Source organism: Lucilia sericata, unplaced genomic scaffold, assembly GCF_015586225.1.
Source record: "Lucilia sericata isolate MDLA Ls3-8-SP2 unplaced genomic scaffold, ASM1558622v1 Contig000466F_arrow, whole genome shotgun sequence".
NCBI lineage: Eukaryota > Metazoa > Arthropoda > Insecta > Diptera > Calliphoridae > Lucilia > Lucilia sericata.
The window spans coordinates 148,927-167,164 of NW_023994481.1; the positions used below are offsets into that span (position 1 = coordinate 148,927).

Here is an 18,238-nt window from a genome sequence, read left to right on the forward strand (position 1 = left end):
TTTCGACTGGTACTTTTTGAGTTTTCTATAAAATTTAACCTAGAAACATGAATTTAAGCATGTAGAGCCCGGAGTAAATGAGTATCTATAATAGGGGACTTTTTGGTACTTTTTCGTCCTTCGACTGGTACTTTTTGAGTTTTCTATAAAATTTAACCTACAAACATGAAATTAAGCATGTAGAGCCCAGAGTAAATGAGAATCTATAATAGGGGACTTTTTTGTACTTTTTCGTCCTTCGACTGGTACTTTTTGAGTTTTCTATAAAATTTAACCTAGAAACATGAAATTAAGCATGTAGAGCCCTTAGTAAATGAGAATCTATAAAAGGGGACTTTTTCGTCTTTCGACTGGTACTTTTTGAGTTTTCTATAAAATTTAACCTAGAAACATAAAATTAAGCATGTAGAGCCCTTAGTAAATGAGAATCTATAAAAGGGGACTTTTTGATACTTTTTCGTCCTTCCACTGGTACTTTTTGAGTTTTCTATAAAATTTAACCTAGAAACATGAAATTAAGCATGTAGAGCCCTTAGTAAATGAGAATCTATAAAAGGGGACTTTTTGGTACTTTTTCATCCTTCAACTGGTACTTTTTGAGTTTTCTATAAAATTTAACCTAGAAACATGAAATTAAGCATGTAGAGCCCTTAGTAAATGAGAATCTATAAAAGGGGACTTTTTGGTACTTTTTCGTCCTTCGACATGTAGAGTACTTTTTGAGTTTTCTATAAAATTTAACCTAGAAACATGAAATGAAGCATGTAGAGCCCTTAGTAAATGAGAATCTATAAAAGGGGACTTTTTGGAACTTTTTCGTCTTTCGACTGGTACTTTTTGAGTTTTCTATAAAATTTAACCTAGAAACATGAATTTAAGCATGTAGAGCCCAGAGTGAATGAGAATCTATAATAGGGGACTTTTTGGTACTTTTTCGTCCTTCGACTGGTACTTTTTGAGTTTTCTATCAAATTAAACCTAGAAACATGAAATTAAGCATGCAGAGCCCTTAGTTAATGGGAATATATAAGGGGACTTTTTGGTACTTTTTCGTTCTTCGACTGGTACTTTTTGATTTTTCTATAAAATTTAACCTAGAAACATGAAATTAAGCATGCAGAGCCCTTAGTTAATGGGAATATATAAGGGGACTTTTTGATACTTTTTCGTTCTTCGACTGGAACTTTTTGATTTTTCTATAAAATTGAACCTAGAAACATGAAATTAAGCATATAGAGCCCGGAGTAAATTGGAAACTATAAAAGAGGACCTTTTTGGTACTTTTTTGTTCTTCGATTGGTACTTTTTGATTTTTCTATAAAATTGAACATAGAAACATGAAATTAAGCATGTAGAGCCCGGAGTAAATAAGAATCTATAAAAGGAGACTTTTTTGTACTTTTTCATTCTTCGACTGGTACTTTTTTCAGTTTTTTATAAAATTTAACCTAGAAACATAAAATTAAGCATGTAGAGCCTGGAGTAAATTAGAATCTATAAAAGGGGACTTTTTGGTACTTTATCGTACTTCGACTGGTACTTTTTGAGTTTTCCATAAAATTAAACCTAGAAACATGAAATTAAGCATGCAGAGGCCTTAGTTAATGAGAATCTATAAAAGTGAACTTTTTGGCACTTTTTCGTCCTTCGATTGGTATTTTTTGAGTTTTCTATAAAATTCAACCTAAAAACATGAAATTAAGCATATAGAGCACGGCGTAAATGAGAATCTATAAAAGTGGACTTTTAAATACTTAAAATTGAGTACACATATACAATCATCATTTCTTCAAATTAGGGAATTACCAATATTTAAAAATTTGTAATCTTTGTAAACATATTATTTTTTCCTTGCTAAATGAAGAGCCAACATATTTCTCATTCTATAAAAACCCTCGCTAACAAAGTAGCGGGTAATAAGCTAGTACACAATAAAGTCTTAAGGCATATAGCAAAAAATTGGAACAAAACACAAATTTGTAACGGGGGTGGTAAATTTAACAAGATTGTATTTTTTTTAATTTAGGATCGAATACTAGAAAATAGTTTCGACTATAAACTAGACCTATCTCAATGGACTATAGTTTATGATTAGAACTTAACTAGAACTGAACTAGAACTGAACTAGAACTGAACTAGAACTGAACTAGAACTGAACTAGAACTGAACTAGAACTGAACTAGAACTGAACTAGAACTGAACTAGAACTGAACTAGAACTGAACTAGAACTGAACTAGAACTGAACTGAACTAGAACTGAACTAGAACTGAACTAGAACTGAACTAGAACTGAACTAGAACTGAACTAGAACTGAACTAGAACTGAACTAGAACTGAACTAGAACTGAACTAGAACTGAACTAGAACTGAACTAGAACTCAACTAGAACTGAACTAGAACTGAACTAGAACTGAACTAGAACTCACTAGAAGAACAGAATATAAACTAGACTATAGACTAGACTATGGACTAGAATATAAACTAGACTATAGACTAGACTATAGACTAGACTATAGACTAGACTATAGACTAGACTATGGACTAGACTATAGCCTAGACTATAGACTAGACTATAGACTAGACTATAGACTAGACTATAGACTAGACTATAGACAAGACTATAGACTAGACTATAGACTAGACTATAGAATAGACTATAGACTAGACTATAGACTAGACTATAGACTAGACTATAGACTAGACTATAGACTAGACCATAGACTAGGCTATAGACTAGACTATAGACTAGACCATAGACTAGACTATAGACTAGACTATAGACTAGACTATAGACTAGACTATAGACTAGACTATAGACTAGACTATAGACTAGACTATAGACTAGACTGTAGACTAGACTATAGGCTAGACTATAGACTAGACTATAGACTAGACTATAGACTAGACTATAGACTAGACTATAGACTAGACTATAGACTAGACTATAGACTAGACTATAGACTAGACTATAGACTAGACTATAGACTAGACTATAGACTAGACTATAGACTAGACTATAGACTAGACTATAGACTAGACTATGACTAGACTATAGACTAGACTATAGACTAGACTATAGACTAGACTATAGACTAGACTATAGACTAGACTATGACTAGACTATAGACTAGACTATAGACTAGACTATAGACTAGACTATAGACTAGACTATAGACTAGACTATAGACTAGACTGTAGACTAGACTATAGACTAGACTATAGACTAGACTATAGACTAGACTATAGACTAGACTATAGACTAGACTATAGACTAGACTATAGACTAGACTATAGACTAGACTATAGACTAGACTATAGACTAGACTATAGACTAGACTATAGACTAGACTATAGACTAGACTATAGACTAGACTATAGACTAGACTATAGACTAGACTATAGACTAGACTATAGACTAGACTATAGACTAGACTATAGACTAGACTATAGACTAGACTATAGACTAGACTATAGACTAGACTATAGACTAGACTATAGACTAGACTATAGACTAGACTATAGACTAGACTATAGACTAGACTATAGACTAGACTATAGACTAGACTATAGACTAGACTATAGACTAGAATATAGACTAGACTAATAGACTAGACTATAGACTAGACTATAGACTAGACTATAGACTAGACTATAGACTAGACTATAGACTAGACTATAGACTAGACTATAGACTAGACTATAGACTAGACTATAGACTAGACTATAGACTAGACTATAGACTAGACTATAGACTAGACTATAGACTAGACTATAGACTAGACTATAGACTAGACTATAGACTAGACTATAAACTAAACTATAGACTAGACTATAGACTAGACTATAAACTAAACTATAGACTAGACTATAGACTAGACTATAGACTAGACTATAGACTAGACTATAGACTAGACTATAGACTAAACTATAGACTAAACTATAGACTAGACTATAGACTAGACTATAGACTAGACTATAGACTAGACTATAGACTAGACTATAGACTAGACTATAGACTAGACTATAGACTAGACTATAGACTAGACTATAGACTAGACTATAGACTAGACTATAGACTAGACTATAGACTAGACTATAGACTAGACTATAGACTAGACTATGGAGTAGACTATGTGCTAGATTATTAACTACACTATATACTAGACTATAGATTTGACTATACTCTAGACAGTAGATTAGATAGTAGACTAGACTAAAGATTTGACTATAGACTAGACTATGGACTAGACAATAGACTTGACCATAAACTATACCATAGACTAGACTATAAACTACCCTCGATTATAGCAAAAATTCTGTTGAAAAAATCCTTTTAAAATATATAAATTTTTCCATCTTTGGCCCACATTTTTATTAATTTTTTGTTATTTTCAAACAACAAAACCATATCACCACTTTGTAATGCAAGCCCAAGGATTAAAAACAAATAAGAATACAAAAACAAAAAAAAAAATAATCAAGAAAATGTCATTTACCGTTAAACACCAACACTAAAACAATTGAAAAGCAATTCCAATCACTACCAGCCACAACAAATCAAACCACCTCAAAAGTATACAATACTTAATGAACATTATCAATAAACAATAACAACAATAAGTATTCTTACAAATATTTACAACAAATAACAATAACAAAATAAATATAAACAAAAAATTAAAAAAAACATTTGTCGTTTACACCATTAAACATATCATCGCATCGTGTGTTTTTTGTAATTGAACAATCATGAATTTAATGTTTCGTAAGAATTTCCGTGAAGGCGCCAGCGGTGGTAAAACCGGTGGTGGCGGTACAAAATTACAAACAAAAGCGAATCGTACAAAACGTTCACGCGATATGGGTCTCTCATCACAACCGGAGGATATACACTATAGGACTCATCTATTCTTTTCACCCAATCGTGCCGGCTATGATGTGGGCGAAGGTAGGCGCTCACCACCACCGTCACACATACACAACCAAGAACCATACACACTCACTACACAGCATTTTTTTTGTGTTCTTTTTCCATTTCCTTTTCAAAATAATTTTCAATAACAACCATAGAAAAAGGAAAAAGAACACAAAACTATACACTGCATTTAAGAAAAAATAAAAACAGAAATTATTTATTAACAAAAGACTACTTGGCCATTAACACACTCTCAAAAGCAGCAGCAAATAGCAAAAAAGAGTAAAATTTATTAACAACAAAGCTCACATAACTAAGACCAGTTGGGTTGAAAGAGGGTTTAGGAATTCTATAAAAAAAAAAAAAAGTGTTGAGAAATAAAGTTCCTTTTAATAACTCTTACTAAACGATGGGTTAATTGCCAGTTTTCAAAATCAGCTTAAATGTTGCTATTTATATACATGCAGCAACACAATTAGAGCGTCAGACGTTTAGACCGTTAAAGAGAGCGTAACGTAAAGGAAAAGTGTAGAAATCAAAACAAAGTTCCTTTTGTCGGTGATGAAGGAAATAATGAATTTTACACAAACGATTTTAAGCATGAGGGAAAATCGGACAATTAGAAGAGCTAAACCACAATTGAGGCGAAAAGCGATGAGGCGATAAATAGAAGGGAAAGGAACCAAGAACTGAATTATAAATGAACTAGAATTGAACTAGAACTGAACTAGAACTGAACTAGAACTGAACTAGAACTGAACTAGAACTGAACTAGAACTGAACTAGAACTGAACTAGAACTGAACTAGAACTGAACTAGAACTGAACTAGAACTGAACTAGAACTGAACTAGAACTGAACTAGAAGTGAACTAGAACTGAACTAGAACTGAACTACAACTGAACTGGAACTGAACTAGAACTGAACTAGAACTGAACTGGAACTGAACTAGAACTGAACTAGAACTGAACTAAACTATAGACTAGACTATAGACTAGACTATAGACTAGACTATAGACTAGACTATAGACTAGACTATAGACTAGACTATAGACTAGACTATAGACTAGACTATAGACTAGACTATAGACTAGACTATAGACTAGACTATAGACTAGACTATAGACTAGACTATAGTCTAGACTATAGACTAGACTATAGTCTAGACTATAGACTAGACTATAGACTAGACTATAGACTAGACTATAGACTAGACTATAGACTAGACTATAGACTAGACTATAGACTAGACTAGACTATAGACTAGACTAGACTATAGACTAGACTAGACTATAGACTAGACTATAGACTAGACTATAGTCTAGACTATAGACTAGACTATAGACTAGACTATAGACTAGACTATAGACTAGACTATAGACTAGACTATAGACTAGACTATAGACTAGACTAGACTATAGACTAGACTATAGACTAGACTATAGACTAGACTATAGACTAGACTATAGACTAGACTATAGACTAGACTATAGACTAGACTATAGACTAGACTATAGACTAGACTATAGACTAGACTATAGACTAGACTCTAGACTGACTATAGACTAGACTATAGACTGACTATAGACTAGACTATAGACTAGACTATAGACTAGACTATAGGACTAGACTATAGACTAGACTATAGACAGACTATAGGACTAGACTATAGACTAGACTATAGACTAGACTATAGACTAGACTATAGACTAGACTAAGACTAATATAGACTAGACTATAGACTAGACTATAGACTAGACTATAGACTAGACTATAGACTAGACTATAGACTAGACTATAGACTAGACTAAGACTAGACTATAGACTAGGACTATAGACTAGACTATAGACTAGACTATAGACTAGACTATAGACTAGACTATAGACTAGACTATAGACTAGACTATAGACTAGACTATAGACTAGACTATAGACTAGACTATAGACTAGACTATAGACTAGACTATAGACTAGACTATAGACTAGACTATAGACTAGACTATAGACTACTAGACTAGACTATCCACTATAGTATACAATAGACTAGATTTTAGACTAGACTATAGACTTAACTATATACTAGACTATAGACCGGACTATAGACTATCAGCATTTTTATTTGTATTCTTCAATCCCCTTTCTCCCGAAAGGTAGATAATCCTTGTACTCTAACCAATACCACAACCACAGGCAACACGCAACTTTTAACACACAAAATTCACATAACTTTTTACTAAAATTCCTAAACTATTCCCAGCAGAATTTGTAATTATCGAAACCCATTAAAATTGTTACTAAACACGAGCAAACAAATAACTAAATAAAATCAAAAAGTTTATAACAATTAAATGTGCAACTAAAGTCAAACATCGGCAGGCTTCAGCGGCGTGAACGTTAAACTAACAATAATTTTATAACAAGAAAAAGAGAGAGGAAGAAAGAGAACTTTTGTTAATAAAAAATAAAACAATTAAAACTGTAATAACAAGTACTACCAGCTTTTTTGTTTTTTAAAGAAATAAATAACAACTCTACTAAATTTAACCAAAAATTAAAAAAAAAAACGTTTAAACAAATGGCTCCATGTAAGTTATTAAAGAATGTCTACAAAAAATAGTAAATGTATAGATTATGCTAAATTTAAATGTAGAAATAATGTTAAATAAAAAGGCATAGTTTTACCCAAATCCTAAATACTTCCTAAAAGCTCTAAAACACCAAAGCTACTAATAAAGCACTTTAACACACTAAAAAAAGCTGAGAGAAATAAAAAGCTTAAATAAACTTACTAATTCAGGCATAAATACAGCAGCAAACACACCACCAGTAGCCACAAAAATCCACCAAATAAACACCTTTAAAATGTATCTCTTTAAATTGACACTTACAACTTATTTCTCCTCCTCCCACACCAATGCCACGCCCACCCCCAAATAAAACCTTCAAAAAATGCGTATGACTGTATTTGAAAAAAAACAAACACACATACAAACAAATCAACAGAACATCAACTCATTACAGAACGTTGCAGTGGCTTTACAGGTGCTTGCACACAAATATCCACCACCGCCGCCACCACGCTTCCTCTGCCCACCATGCAGCATGAATTGGATGTACCACAGCCTTTAGTTGATCGCAAGCCCTCAGTATCGCTTTTGAGATGGAATAATGCCAACAATAGCAGCAACATCAACAACAACAACATCTCCACCTCTGCCCACATCATCAACTACAACAATAGCAGCAACAATATGAATCTCAACAGCAATGTCTACAATAGCAGCCAACAGATTTACACGCCTAACAGTAGTAGTTTTAGAAAACAATCAGACACCAAGGGGGGGTACGGCTTCGGGCTTGCCAACAACGTCCACTGCTGCTAGGCAAGGTTTGAATTTGTTCAAAGCCCTCATTTTGTTTTGTGTTCTTAACAAATCATTTCTTTTTTAATTTTCGTTAAACAAAACCCATAAAATTAATTCTAAATTATTATTAAATTATATATTTCGTTATGTTTTGTTAACCCCTGTTAATAGAAACGTACCCATTTTTTTGCCCATGACCGGTAATCACTTAAATAATCATGATCAATAACAAAATAACAAAGAAAATTAATAATAAAAAACTTTTCCATTTAATGATCAGTATAGCTTTTATGAAAAGCTTTATTAATGTGGTTAAAAATATTTGAAAACTTTTTCGGAAAAAGCTTAAAATTCCACTAACACAAAAGTAGATTTAAAAATGAACAAGAAGCGGACTCGATCTGAACTAGAGCTGAACTAGATCTGAACTAGAACTGAACTAGAACTGAACTAGAACTGAACTAGAACTGAACTAGAACTGAACTAGAACTGAAATAGAACTGAACTAGAACTGAACTAGAAATGAACTAGAACTGAACTAGAACTGAACTAGAACTGAACTAGAACTGAACTAGAACTGAACTAGAACTGAACTAGAACTGAACTAGAACTGAACTAGAACTGAACTAGAACTGAACTAGAACTGAACTAGAACTGAACTAGAACTGAACTAGAACTGAACTAGAACTGACTAGAACTGAACTAGAACTAAACTGAAGGGACTAGAAGTGAACTAGAAACTGAACTGAACTAACTAGAACTGAACTAGAACTGAACTAGAACTGAACTAGAACTGACTAGAACTGAACAACTAGAACTGAACTAGAACTGAACTAGAACTGAACTAGACTGAACTAGAAACTGAACTAGAACTGAACTAGAACTGAACTAGAACTGAACTAGAACTGAACTAGAACTGAACTAGAACTGAACTAGAACTGAACTAGAACTGAACTAGAACTGAACTAGAACTGAACTAGAACTGACTAGAACTGAACTAGAACTGAACTAGAACTGAACTAGAACTGAACTAGAACTGAACTAGAACTGAACTAGAACTGAACTAGAACCTGAACTAGAACTGAACTAGAACTGAACTAGAACTGAACTAGAACTGAACTAGAACTGAACTAGAAACTGAACTAGAACTGAACTAGAACTGAACTAGAACTGAACTAGAACTGAACTAGACTGAACTAGAACTGAACTAGAACTGAACTAGAACTGAACTAGAACTGAACTAGAACTGAACTAGAACTGAACTAGAACTGAACTAGAACTGAACTAGAACTGAACTAGAACTGAACTAGAACTGAACTAGAACTAACTAGAACTGAACTAGAACTGAACTAGAACTGAACTAGAACTGAACTAGAACTGAACTAGAACTGAACTAGAACTGAACTAGAACTGAACTAGAACTGAACTAGAACTGAACTACAACTGAACTAGAACTGAACTAGAACTGAACTAGAACTGAACTAGAACTGAACTGAACTGAACTAGAACTGAACTAGAACTGAACTAGAACTGAACTAGCTGAACTAGAACTGAACTGAGAACTGAACTGAACTGAACTAGAACTGAACTAGAACTGAACTAGAACTGAACTAGAACTGAACTAGAACTGAAAGAAACTGAACTAGAACTGAACTAGAACTGAACTAGAACTGAACTAGAACTGAACTAGAACTGAACTAGAACTGAACTAGAACTGAACTAGAACTGAACTAGAACTGAACTAGAACTGAACTAGAACTGAACTAGAACTGACTGAACTAGAACTGAACTATAACTGAACTATAACTGAACTAGAACTGAACTAGAACTGACTAGAACTGAACTAGAACTGAACTAGAACTGACTAGAACTGAACTAGAACTGAACTAGAACTGAACTAGAACTGAACTAGAACTGAACTAGAACTGAACTAGAACTGAACTAGAACTGAACTAGAACTGAACTAGAACTGAACTAGAACTGAACTAGAACTGAACTAGAACTGAACTAGAACTGAACTAGAAGTTAACTAGAACTGAACTAGAACTGAACTAGAACTGAACTAGAACTGAACTAGAACTGAACTAGAACTGAACTAGAACTGAACTAGAACTAGAACTGAACTAGAACTAGAACTGAACTAGAACTGAACTAGAACTGAACTAGAACTGAACTAGAACTGAACTAGAACTGAACTAGAACTGAACTAGAACTGAACTAGAACTGAACTAGAACTGAACTAGAACTAGAACTGATCTAGAACTGAACTAGAACTGAACTAGAACTGAACTGAACTAGAACTGAACTAGAACTGAACTAGAACTGAACTAGAACTGAACTAGAACTGAACTAGAACTGAACTAGAACTGAACTAGAACTGAACTAGAACTGAACTAGAACTGAACTAGAACTGAACTAGAACAGAACTAGAACTGAACTAGAACTGAACTAGACTGAACTAGAACTGAACTAGAACTGAACTAGAACTGAACTAGAACTGAACTAGAACTGAACTAGAACTGAACTAGAACTGAACTAGAACTGAACTAGAACTGAACTAGAACTGAACTAGAACTGAACTAGAACTGAACTGAAACTAGAACTGAACTAGAACTGAACTAGAACTGAACTAGAACTGAACTAGAACTGAACTAGAACTGAACTAGAACTGAACTAGACTGAACTAGAACTGAACTAGAACTGAACTAGAACTGAACTAGAACTGAACTAGAACTGAACTAGAACTGAACTAGAACTGAACTAAACTAGAACTGAACTAGAACTAGAACTGAACTAGAACTGAACTAGAACTGAACTAGAACTGAACTAGAACTGAACTAGAACTGAACTAGAACTGAACTAGAACTGAACTAGAACTGAACTAGAACTAGAACTGAACTAGAACTGAACTAGAACTGAACTAGAACTGAACTGAACTAGAACTGAACTAGAACTGAACTAGAACTGAACTAGAACTGAACTAGAACTGAACTAGAACTGAACTAGAACTGAACTAGAACTGAACTAGAACTGAACTAGAACTGAACTAGAACTGAACTAGAACTGAACTAGAACGAACTGAACTAAAACTGAACTAGAACTGAACTAGAACTGAACTAGAACAGAACTAGAACGAACTAGAACTGAACTAGAACTCAACTAGAACTGAACTGGAACTAAAACTGAACTCAAACCTTAATTCCAAAGCTTTAAGAAATCGTAAAAATATATACATATTTACTTCTATACTTAACATTATATTAAAAACACAAGCTTTTCACACAAGAACTTTAAAGCTTTAGACTTATATAAACAGTAATCCCCTGCTTTACTAAGTTTGCACTAGAAAGCTTTTTTTAATGTTCAATTACTATAAAATATTTGAGAATTAAATGAAGAGTTTAATAACAATATAACTAGAAAGCTTTGTGTTAAAAAAAGCTTTATAACAAGTTCGTTACTTAAAGATTTTGGAAAACAGACTTCTCTTTTACAACCGAAAGGAGCCAAAAGTAGTAAAAGCTTTTAGTGTATAGATTGTAAACAAATAACCTCAAAGCTTTAAGCTTAACAGATCCATATTAAATGCAATTGATTTAAAATATATTTTATTATACAAATATTTCAGCTAGTTTTGCCACTGGTGGCGGTGGTGGTGCTGCAGCAGGAGGTGCTAATAATGGTCTGACAGTAAGCTGTTCTAGATCGGAGCCTATATCATTGGCCACTTTAGATCGTGATTGTTTTATAATACCGGTGCACAGTGTAGATCGTTTTCTGCCAGCTGGCATACCTGTAAGTTTTATGAATAATTTTTCAAATGATTTTCTCTAAAATTAAACTTTAATCTTTCTTTTAGTTACCACCCTCTCCCGTTGAAGGCAATAGCACTAAACCTGCCAGTCCCTTAAGTGTTTTAGAGGTTTCCGATCCCAAAATGTGCATTTTAGTGCACTTAATGAGTCCTCTAGAACCGATAGATCCAGTTTTAGAATCTCCTTTAGCACATCCTTTACTAAAGCAGCGAGCTGTGGCTTCAGAGCTTTTGCAAGAAGTGCAACAGGCTAATACCGCTGTAGGCGGCATGTTATTGGCAAACATGGAGAAATGCTGTAAGTTGTGCAACAAGTAGCAAGGAAAATAACTTTTCCTATAGATTTAATTAACATTAATTTTCTTTTATTCTTTAACGACAATGAATTTGGCTGCTGTTGCTGATTTGTTTGCCCTCCAGCTGAGTTTCCTTTTATCGCTTATTATGTTATAAATACAACACAAACGGATCCTTCAAATTTTTATACTGGCATTCGAGTTTCTTCTTTATCGAAATTTGAGCCAAAAAATTTAAAGTGAGTAAAGGGAGGAGAAGGAAAACGGAGTTAACAATGAAATACATTTTTCCTTTTCTAGATACACTGCCGCTCATACTTTAGACTTGTATAGCGAAGTGGCCGCTATATGTCGTCCACCTTTAACATTGGCCCCCAATGAATCGGGCAGCTTTAAAAAGTCACAAACTCCAGCTACTGGATATATAATATCCGTGTTTAAGGTAAGATATTGATCTAGAATAGAACTAGAAAAGAACTAGAACTGAACGACTAGAACTGAACTAGAACTGAACTAGAACTGAACTAGAACTGAACTAGAACTGAACTAGAACTGAACTAGAACTGAACTAGAACTGAACTAGAACTGAACTAGAACTGAACTAGAACTGAACTAGAACTGAACTAGAACTGAACTAGAACTGAACTAGAACTAGAACTGAACTAGAACTGAACTAGAACTGAACTAGAACTGAACTAGAACTGAACTAGAACTGAACTAGAACTGAACTAGAACTGAACTAGAACTGAACTAGAACTGAACTAGAACTGAACTAGAACTGAACTAGAACTAGAACTGAACTAGAACTGAACTAGAACTGAACTAGAACTGAACTAGAACTGAACTAGAACTGAACTAGAACTGAACTAGAACTGAACTAGAACTGAACTAGAACTGAACTAGAACTGAACTAGAACTGAACTAGAACTGAACTAGAACTGAACTAGAACGACTAGAACTGAACTAGAACTGAACTAGAACTGAACTAGAACTGAACTAGAACTGAACTAGAACTGAACTAGAACTGAACTAGAACTGAACTAGAAACTGAACTAGAACTGAACTAGAACTGAACTAGAACTGACTAACTAGAACTGAACTAGAACTGAACTAGAACTGAACTAGAACTGAACTAGAACTGAACTAGAACTGAACTAGAACTGAACTAGAACTGAACTAGAACTGAACTAGAACTGAACTAGAACTGAACTAGAACTGAACTAGAACTGAACTAGAACTGAACTAGAACTGAACTAGAACTGAACTAGAACTGAACTAGAACTGAACTAGAAACTGAACTAGAACTGAACTAGAACTGAACTAGAACTGAACTAGAACTGAACTAGAACTGAACTAGAACTGAACTAGAACTGAACTAGAACTGAACTAGAACTGAACTAGAACTGAACTAGAACTGAACTAGAACTGAACTAGAACTGAACTAGAACTGAACTAGAACTGAACTAGAACTGAACTAGAACTGAACTAGAACTGAACTAGAACTGAACTAGAACTGAACTAGAACTGAACTAGAACTGAACTAGAACTGAACTAGAACTGAACTAGAACTGAACTAGAACTGAACTAGAACTGAACTAGAACTGAACTAGAACTGAACTAGAACTGAACTAGAACTGAACTAGAACTGAACTAGAACTAGAACTGAACTAGAACTGAACTAGAACTGAACTAGAACTGAACTAGAACTGAACTAGAACTGAACTAGAACTGAACTAGAACTGAACTAGAACTGACTACTAGAACTGAACTAGAACTGAACTAGAACTGAACTAGAACTGAACTAGAACTGAACTAGAACTGAACTAGAACTGAACTAGAACTGAACTAGAACTGAACTAGAACGGAACTAGAACTGAACTAGAACTGAACTATAACTGACTAGAACTGAACTAGAAACTGAACTAGAACTGAACTAGAACTGAACTAGAACTGAACTAGAACTAGAACTGAACTAGAACTGAACTAGAACTGAACTAGAACTGAACTAGAACTGAACTAGAACTGAACTAGAACTGAACTAGAACTGAACTAGAACTGACTAACTAGAACTGAACTAGAACTGAACTAGAACTGAAACTAGAACTGAACTAGAAGTGAACTAGACTGAACTAGAACTGAACTAGAACTGAACTAGAACTGAACTAGAACTGAACTAGAACTGAATTAGAACTGAACTACTAGAACTGAACTAGAACTGAACTAGAACTGAACTAGAACTGAACTAGAACTGAACTAAACTAGAACTGAGAACTGAACTGAATAGAACTGAGAAGAACTAGAAACTAGAACTGAACTAGAACTGAACTAGAACTGAACTAGAACTGAATAGAACTGAACTAGAACTGAACTAGAACTGAACTAGAACTGAACTAGAACTGAACTAGAACTGAACTAGAACTAGAACTGAAACTAGAACTGAACTAGAACTGAACTAGAACTGAACTAGAACTGAACTAGAACTGAACTAGAACTGAACTAGACTGAACTAGAACTGAACTAGAACTGAACTAGAACTGAACTAGAACTGAACTGAACTAGAACTGAACTAGAACTGAACTAGAACTGAACTAGAACTGAACTAGAACTGAACTAGAACTGAACTAGAACTGAACTAGAACTGAACTAGAACTGAACTAGAACTGAACTAGAACTGAACTAGAACTGAACTAGAACTGAACTAGAACTGAACTAGAACTGACTAGAACTGAACTAGAACTGAACTAGAACTGAACTAGAACTGAACTAGAACTGAACTAGAACTGAACTAGAACTGAACTAGAACTGAACTAGAACTGAACTAACTAGAAACTGAACTAGAACTGAACTAGAACTGAACTAGAACTGAACTAGAACTGAACTAGAACTGAACTAGAACTGAACTAGAACTGAACTAGAACTGAACTAGAACTGAACTAGAACTGAACTAGAACTGAACTAGAACTGAACTAGAACTGAACTAGAACTGAACTAGAACTGAACTAGAACTGAACTAGAACTGACTAGAACTAGAACTGAACTAGAACTGAACTAGAACTGAACTAGAACTGAACTAGAACTGAACTAGAACTGAATTAGAACTGAACTAGAACTGAACTAGAACTGAACTAGAACTGAACTAGAACTGAACTAGAACTGAACTAGAACTGAACTAGAACTGAACTGAACTGAACTAGAACCTGAACTAGAACTGAACTAGAACTGAACTGAACTTAACTAAACTGAACTAGAAAAGAAATAGTACTAATACTGATTAGGAACAAATTGGGCTTTAGATCTAAAATACAGAAAGTTCTCATTTCCAACTTAAATTTCTGATTTAAGATATTTTGGAAAATAAATTTACCTCCAAATATTCTTTCCAATTTAAGCTTTTGGTTGTAAGTGGCAATACCGGAGACGCTGTTCATTAAATGTTTATTCAATTCTTGTCTGTTTTTAGGTCTTCGAAGGTGATGATGGTGAGAGATTTGAAAAGAATTGGTTGTACTGGACGGGGGCCAGAATGTTGTATAGGTGAGTACAGTAAACCCTCGGTATAAATATTCTTAAATAAATTCCTATATTTGTAGTCTCCTATGTACTTACAATTGACTTCATAAATTTCATAATTAAAATTTTAAAACATCGACCTACAATCCTCCTTTTTACCACTTAAACAGATATTACTGTTGTTGAAAAAGAAGAAGAAAAAAAATGCATGTCTATGTCAGTCAGTCTGTCAGTTTGTTAGACAAGCTACTACTTACAAACACCGAAAAAAACCTATTATTCCTATTTTTATAATAACATTTTTAGTTTTTGTGTCTTCTCTTTGTTCAATTTTTTTTTTATGTTTCATTTCATTTTAATAGATACTTGCCTCGTGCTGCCGGTCTGAGGCGCATTTCTCTACATAAAAGTACTTCACAAAAAGGTGATAAAATGTATTTGTTGGTTTGTGAATGTGCCGAATTGTTAAAGGACATAACATCAGCTGCCGTTTTAATACCTGCCCTTAGAGCTAGACTATGTGGCTACACAGGGCTTTATAGACCAATTCAAGCATTTTGAGTTTTTATATTTTCTACTTCTTTTTTTCTTTTCTGTTTTTAACTTTTAAATTTTATTGTTTACTTTTTTGGCTTTTTTATTAGAGACTTATTTTTATTTTACTTTTCAATAAAAACATATTTAATTATTTAGTTGGTATTTTCTTCTTTTTTTATATTTAATTTTCGAAGTGGAACTAATTTGAAGTTAAATCATGATTTTGTTTTATGAAATCCTTTAAATAGAGTTTAAGTTTAATTATATTTTAGTTCCAGTTCAGTTCTAGTTCTGTTCTAGTTCTGTTCTAGTTCAGTTCTAGTTCAGTTCTAGTTCAGTTCTAGTTCAGTTCTAGTTCAGTTCTAGTTCAGTTCTAGTTCAGTTCTAGTTCAGTTCTAGTTCAGTTCTAGTTCAGTTCTAGTTCTAGTTCAGTTCTAGTTCAGTTCTAGTTCAGTTCTAGTTCAGTTCTAGTTCAGTTCTAGTTCAGTTCTAGTTCAGTTCTAGTTCAGTTCTAGTTCAGTTCTAGTTCAGTTCTAGTTCTGTTCTAGTTCTGTTCTAGTTCTGTTCTAGTTCTGTTCTAGTTTGTTCTAGTTATGTTCTAGTTCTAGTTCAGTTCTAGTTCAGTTCTAGTTCTAGTTCAGTTCTAGTTCAGTTCTAGTTCAGTTCTAGTTCAGTTCTAGTTCTAGTTCAGTTCTAGTTCAGTTCTAGTTCAGTTCTAGTTCAGTTCTAGTTCAGTTCTAGTTCAGTTCTAGTTCTGTTCTAGTTCAGTTCTAGTTCAGTTTTAGTTCAGTTCTAGTTCAGTTCTAGTTGAGTTCTAGTTCAGTTCTAGTTCAGTTCTAGTTCTGTTCTAGTTCTGTTCTAGTTCTGTTCTAGTTCTGTTCTAGTTCTGTTCTAGTTCTGTTCTAGTTCTGTTCTAGTTCTGTTCTAGTTCAGTTCTAGTTCAGTTCTAGTTCTGTTCTAGTTCTGTTCTAGTTCTGTTCTAGTTCTGTTCTAGTTCTGCTCTAGTTCTGTTCCAGTTCTGTTCTCGTTCTGTTCTAGTTCTGTTCTAGTTCTGTTCTAGTTCTGTTCTAGTTCTGTTCTAGTTCTGTTCTAGTTCTGTTCTAGTTCTGTTCTAATTCTGTTCTAGTTCTGTTCTAGTTCTGTTCTAGTTCAGTTCTAGTTCTGTTCTAGTTCTGTTCTAGTTCAGTTCTAGCTCTGTTCTAGTTCTGTTCTAGTTCTGTTCTAGTTCTGTTCTAGTTCTGTTCTAGTTCTGTTCTAGTTCTGTTCTAGTTCTGTTCTAGTTCTGTTCTAGTTCTGTTCTAGTTCTGTTCTAGTTCTGTTCTAGTTTTGTTCTAGTTCTGTTCTAGTTCTGTTCTAGTTCTGTTCTAGTTCTATTCTAGTTCTGTTCTAGTTCTGTTCTAGTTCTGTTCTAGTTCTGTTCTAGTTCTGTTCTAGTTCTGTTCTAGTTCTGTTCTAGTTCTGTTCTAGTTCTGTTCTAGTTCTGTTCTAGTTCTGTGCTAGTTCTGTGCTAGTTCTGTTCTAGTTCTGTTCTAGTTCTGTTCTAGTTCTGTTCTAGTTCTGCTCCAGTTCTGTTCTAGTTCTGTTCTAGTTCTAGTTCTGTTCTAATTCTGTTCTAGTTTTGTTCTAGTTCCTTTCTAGTTCTGTTCTAGTTCTGTTCTAATTCTGTTCTAGTTTTGTTCTAGTTTTGTTCTAGTTCTGTTCTGGTTCTGTTCTAGTTCTGTTCTAGTTCTGTTCTAGTTCTGTTCTAGTTCTGTTCTAGTTCTGTTCTAGTTCTGTTCTAGTTCTGTTCTAGTTCTGTTCTA

The 18,238-nt window shown here is 33.9% G+C and overlaps 1 protein-coding gene across 3 annotated transcripts in view; it reads left to right on the forward strand.

Annotated features, from left to right (window-relative positions):
- LOC119605221 (myb-like protein U) overlaps positions 1-16,704 on the forward strand; it is a 47,222-nt gene extending 30,518 nt beyond the window's left edge. Inside the window, exons 1-8 of one of the 3 annotated variants that reach the window (XM_037958191.1) lie at positions 4,376-4,948; positions 7,936-8,097; positions 11,944-12,074; positions 12,139-12,391; positions 12,514-12,628; positions 12,690-12,831; positions 15,850-15,923; positions 16,262-16,704. In XM_037958191.1, the coding sequence (XP_037814119.1) occupies positions 4,750-4,948; positions 7,936-8,097; positions 11,944-12,074; positions 12,139-12,391; positions 12,514-12,628; positions 12,690-12,831; positions 15,850-15,923; positions 16,262-16,460 (1,275 nt within the window). In that variant the 5' untranslated portion in view covers positions 4,376-4,749 and the 3' untranslated portion in view covers positions 16,461-16,704. Of the gene's footprint in view, positions 1-4,375; positions 4,949-7,935; positions 8,263-11,907; positions 12,075-12,138; positions 12,392-12,513; positions 12,629-12,689; positions 12,832-15,849; positions 15,924-16,261 lie in introns of those variants that run through there. The other 2 variants (XM_037958190.1, XM_037958189.1) reach the window with 2 other exon arrangements.
- The last annotated feature ends 1,534 nt before the right edge of the window (positions 16,705-18,238 follow it).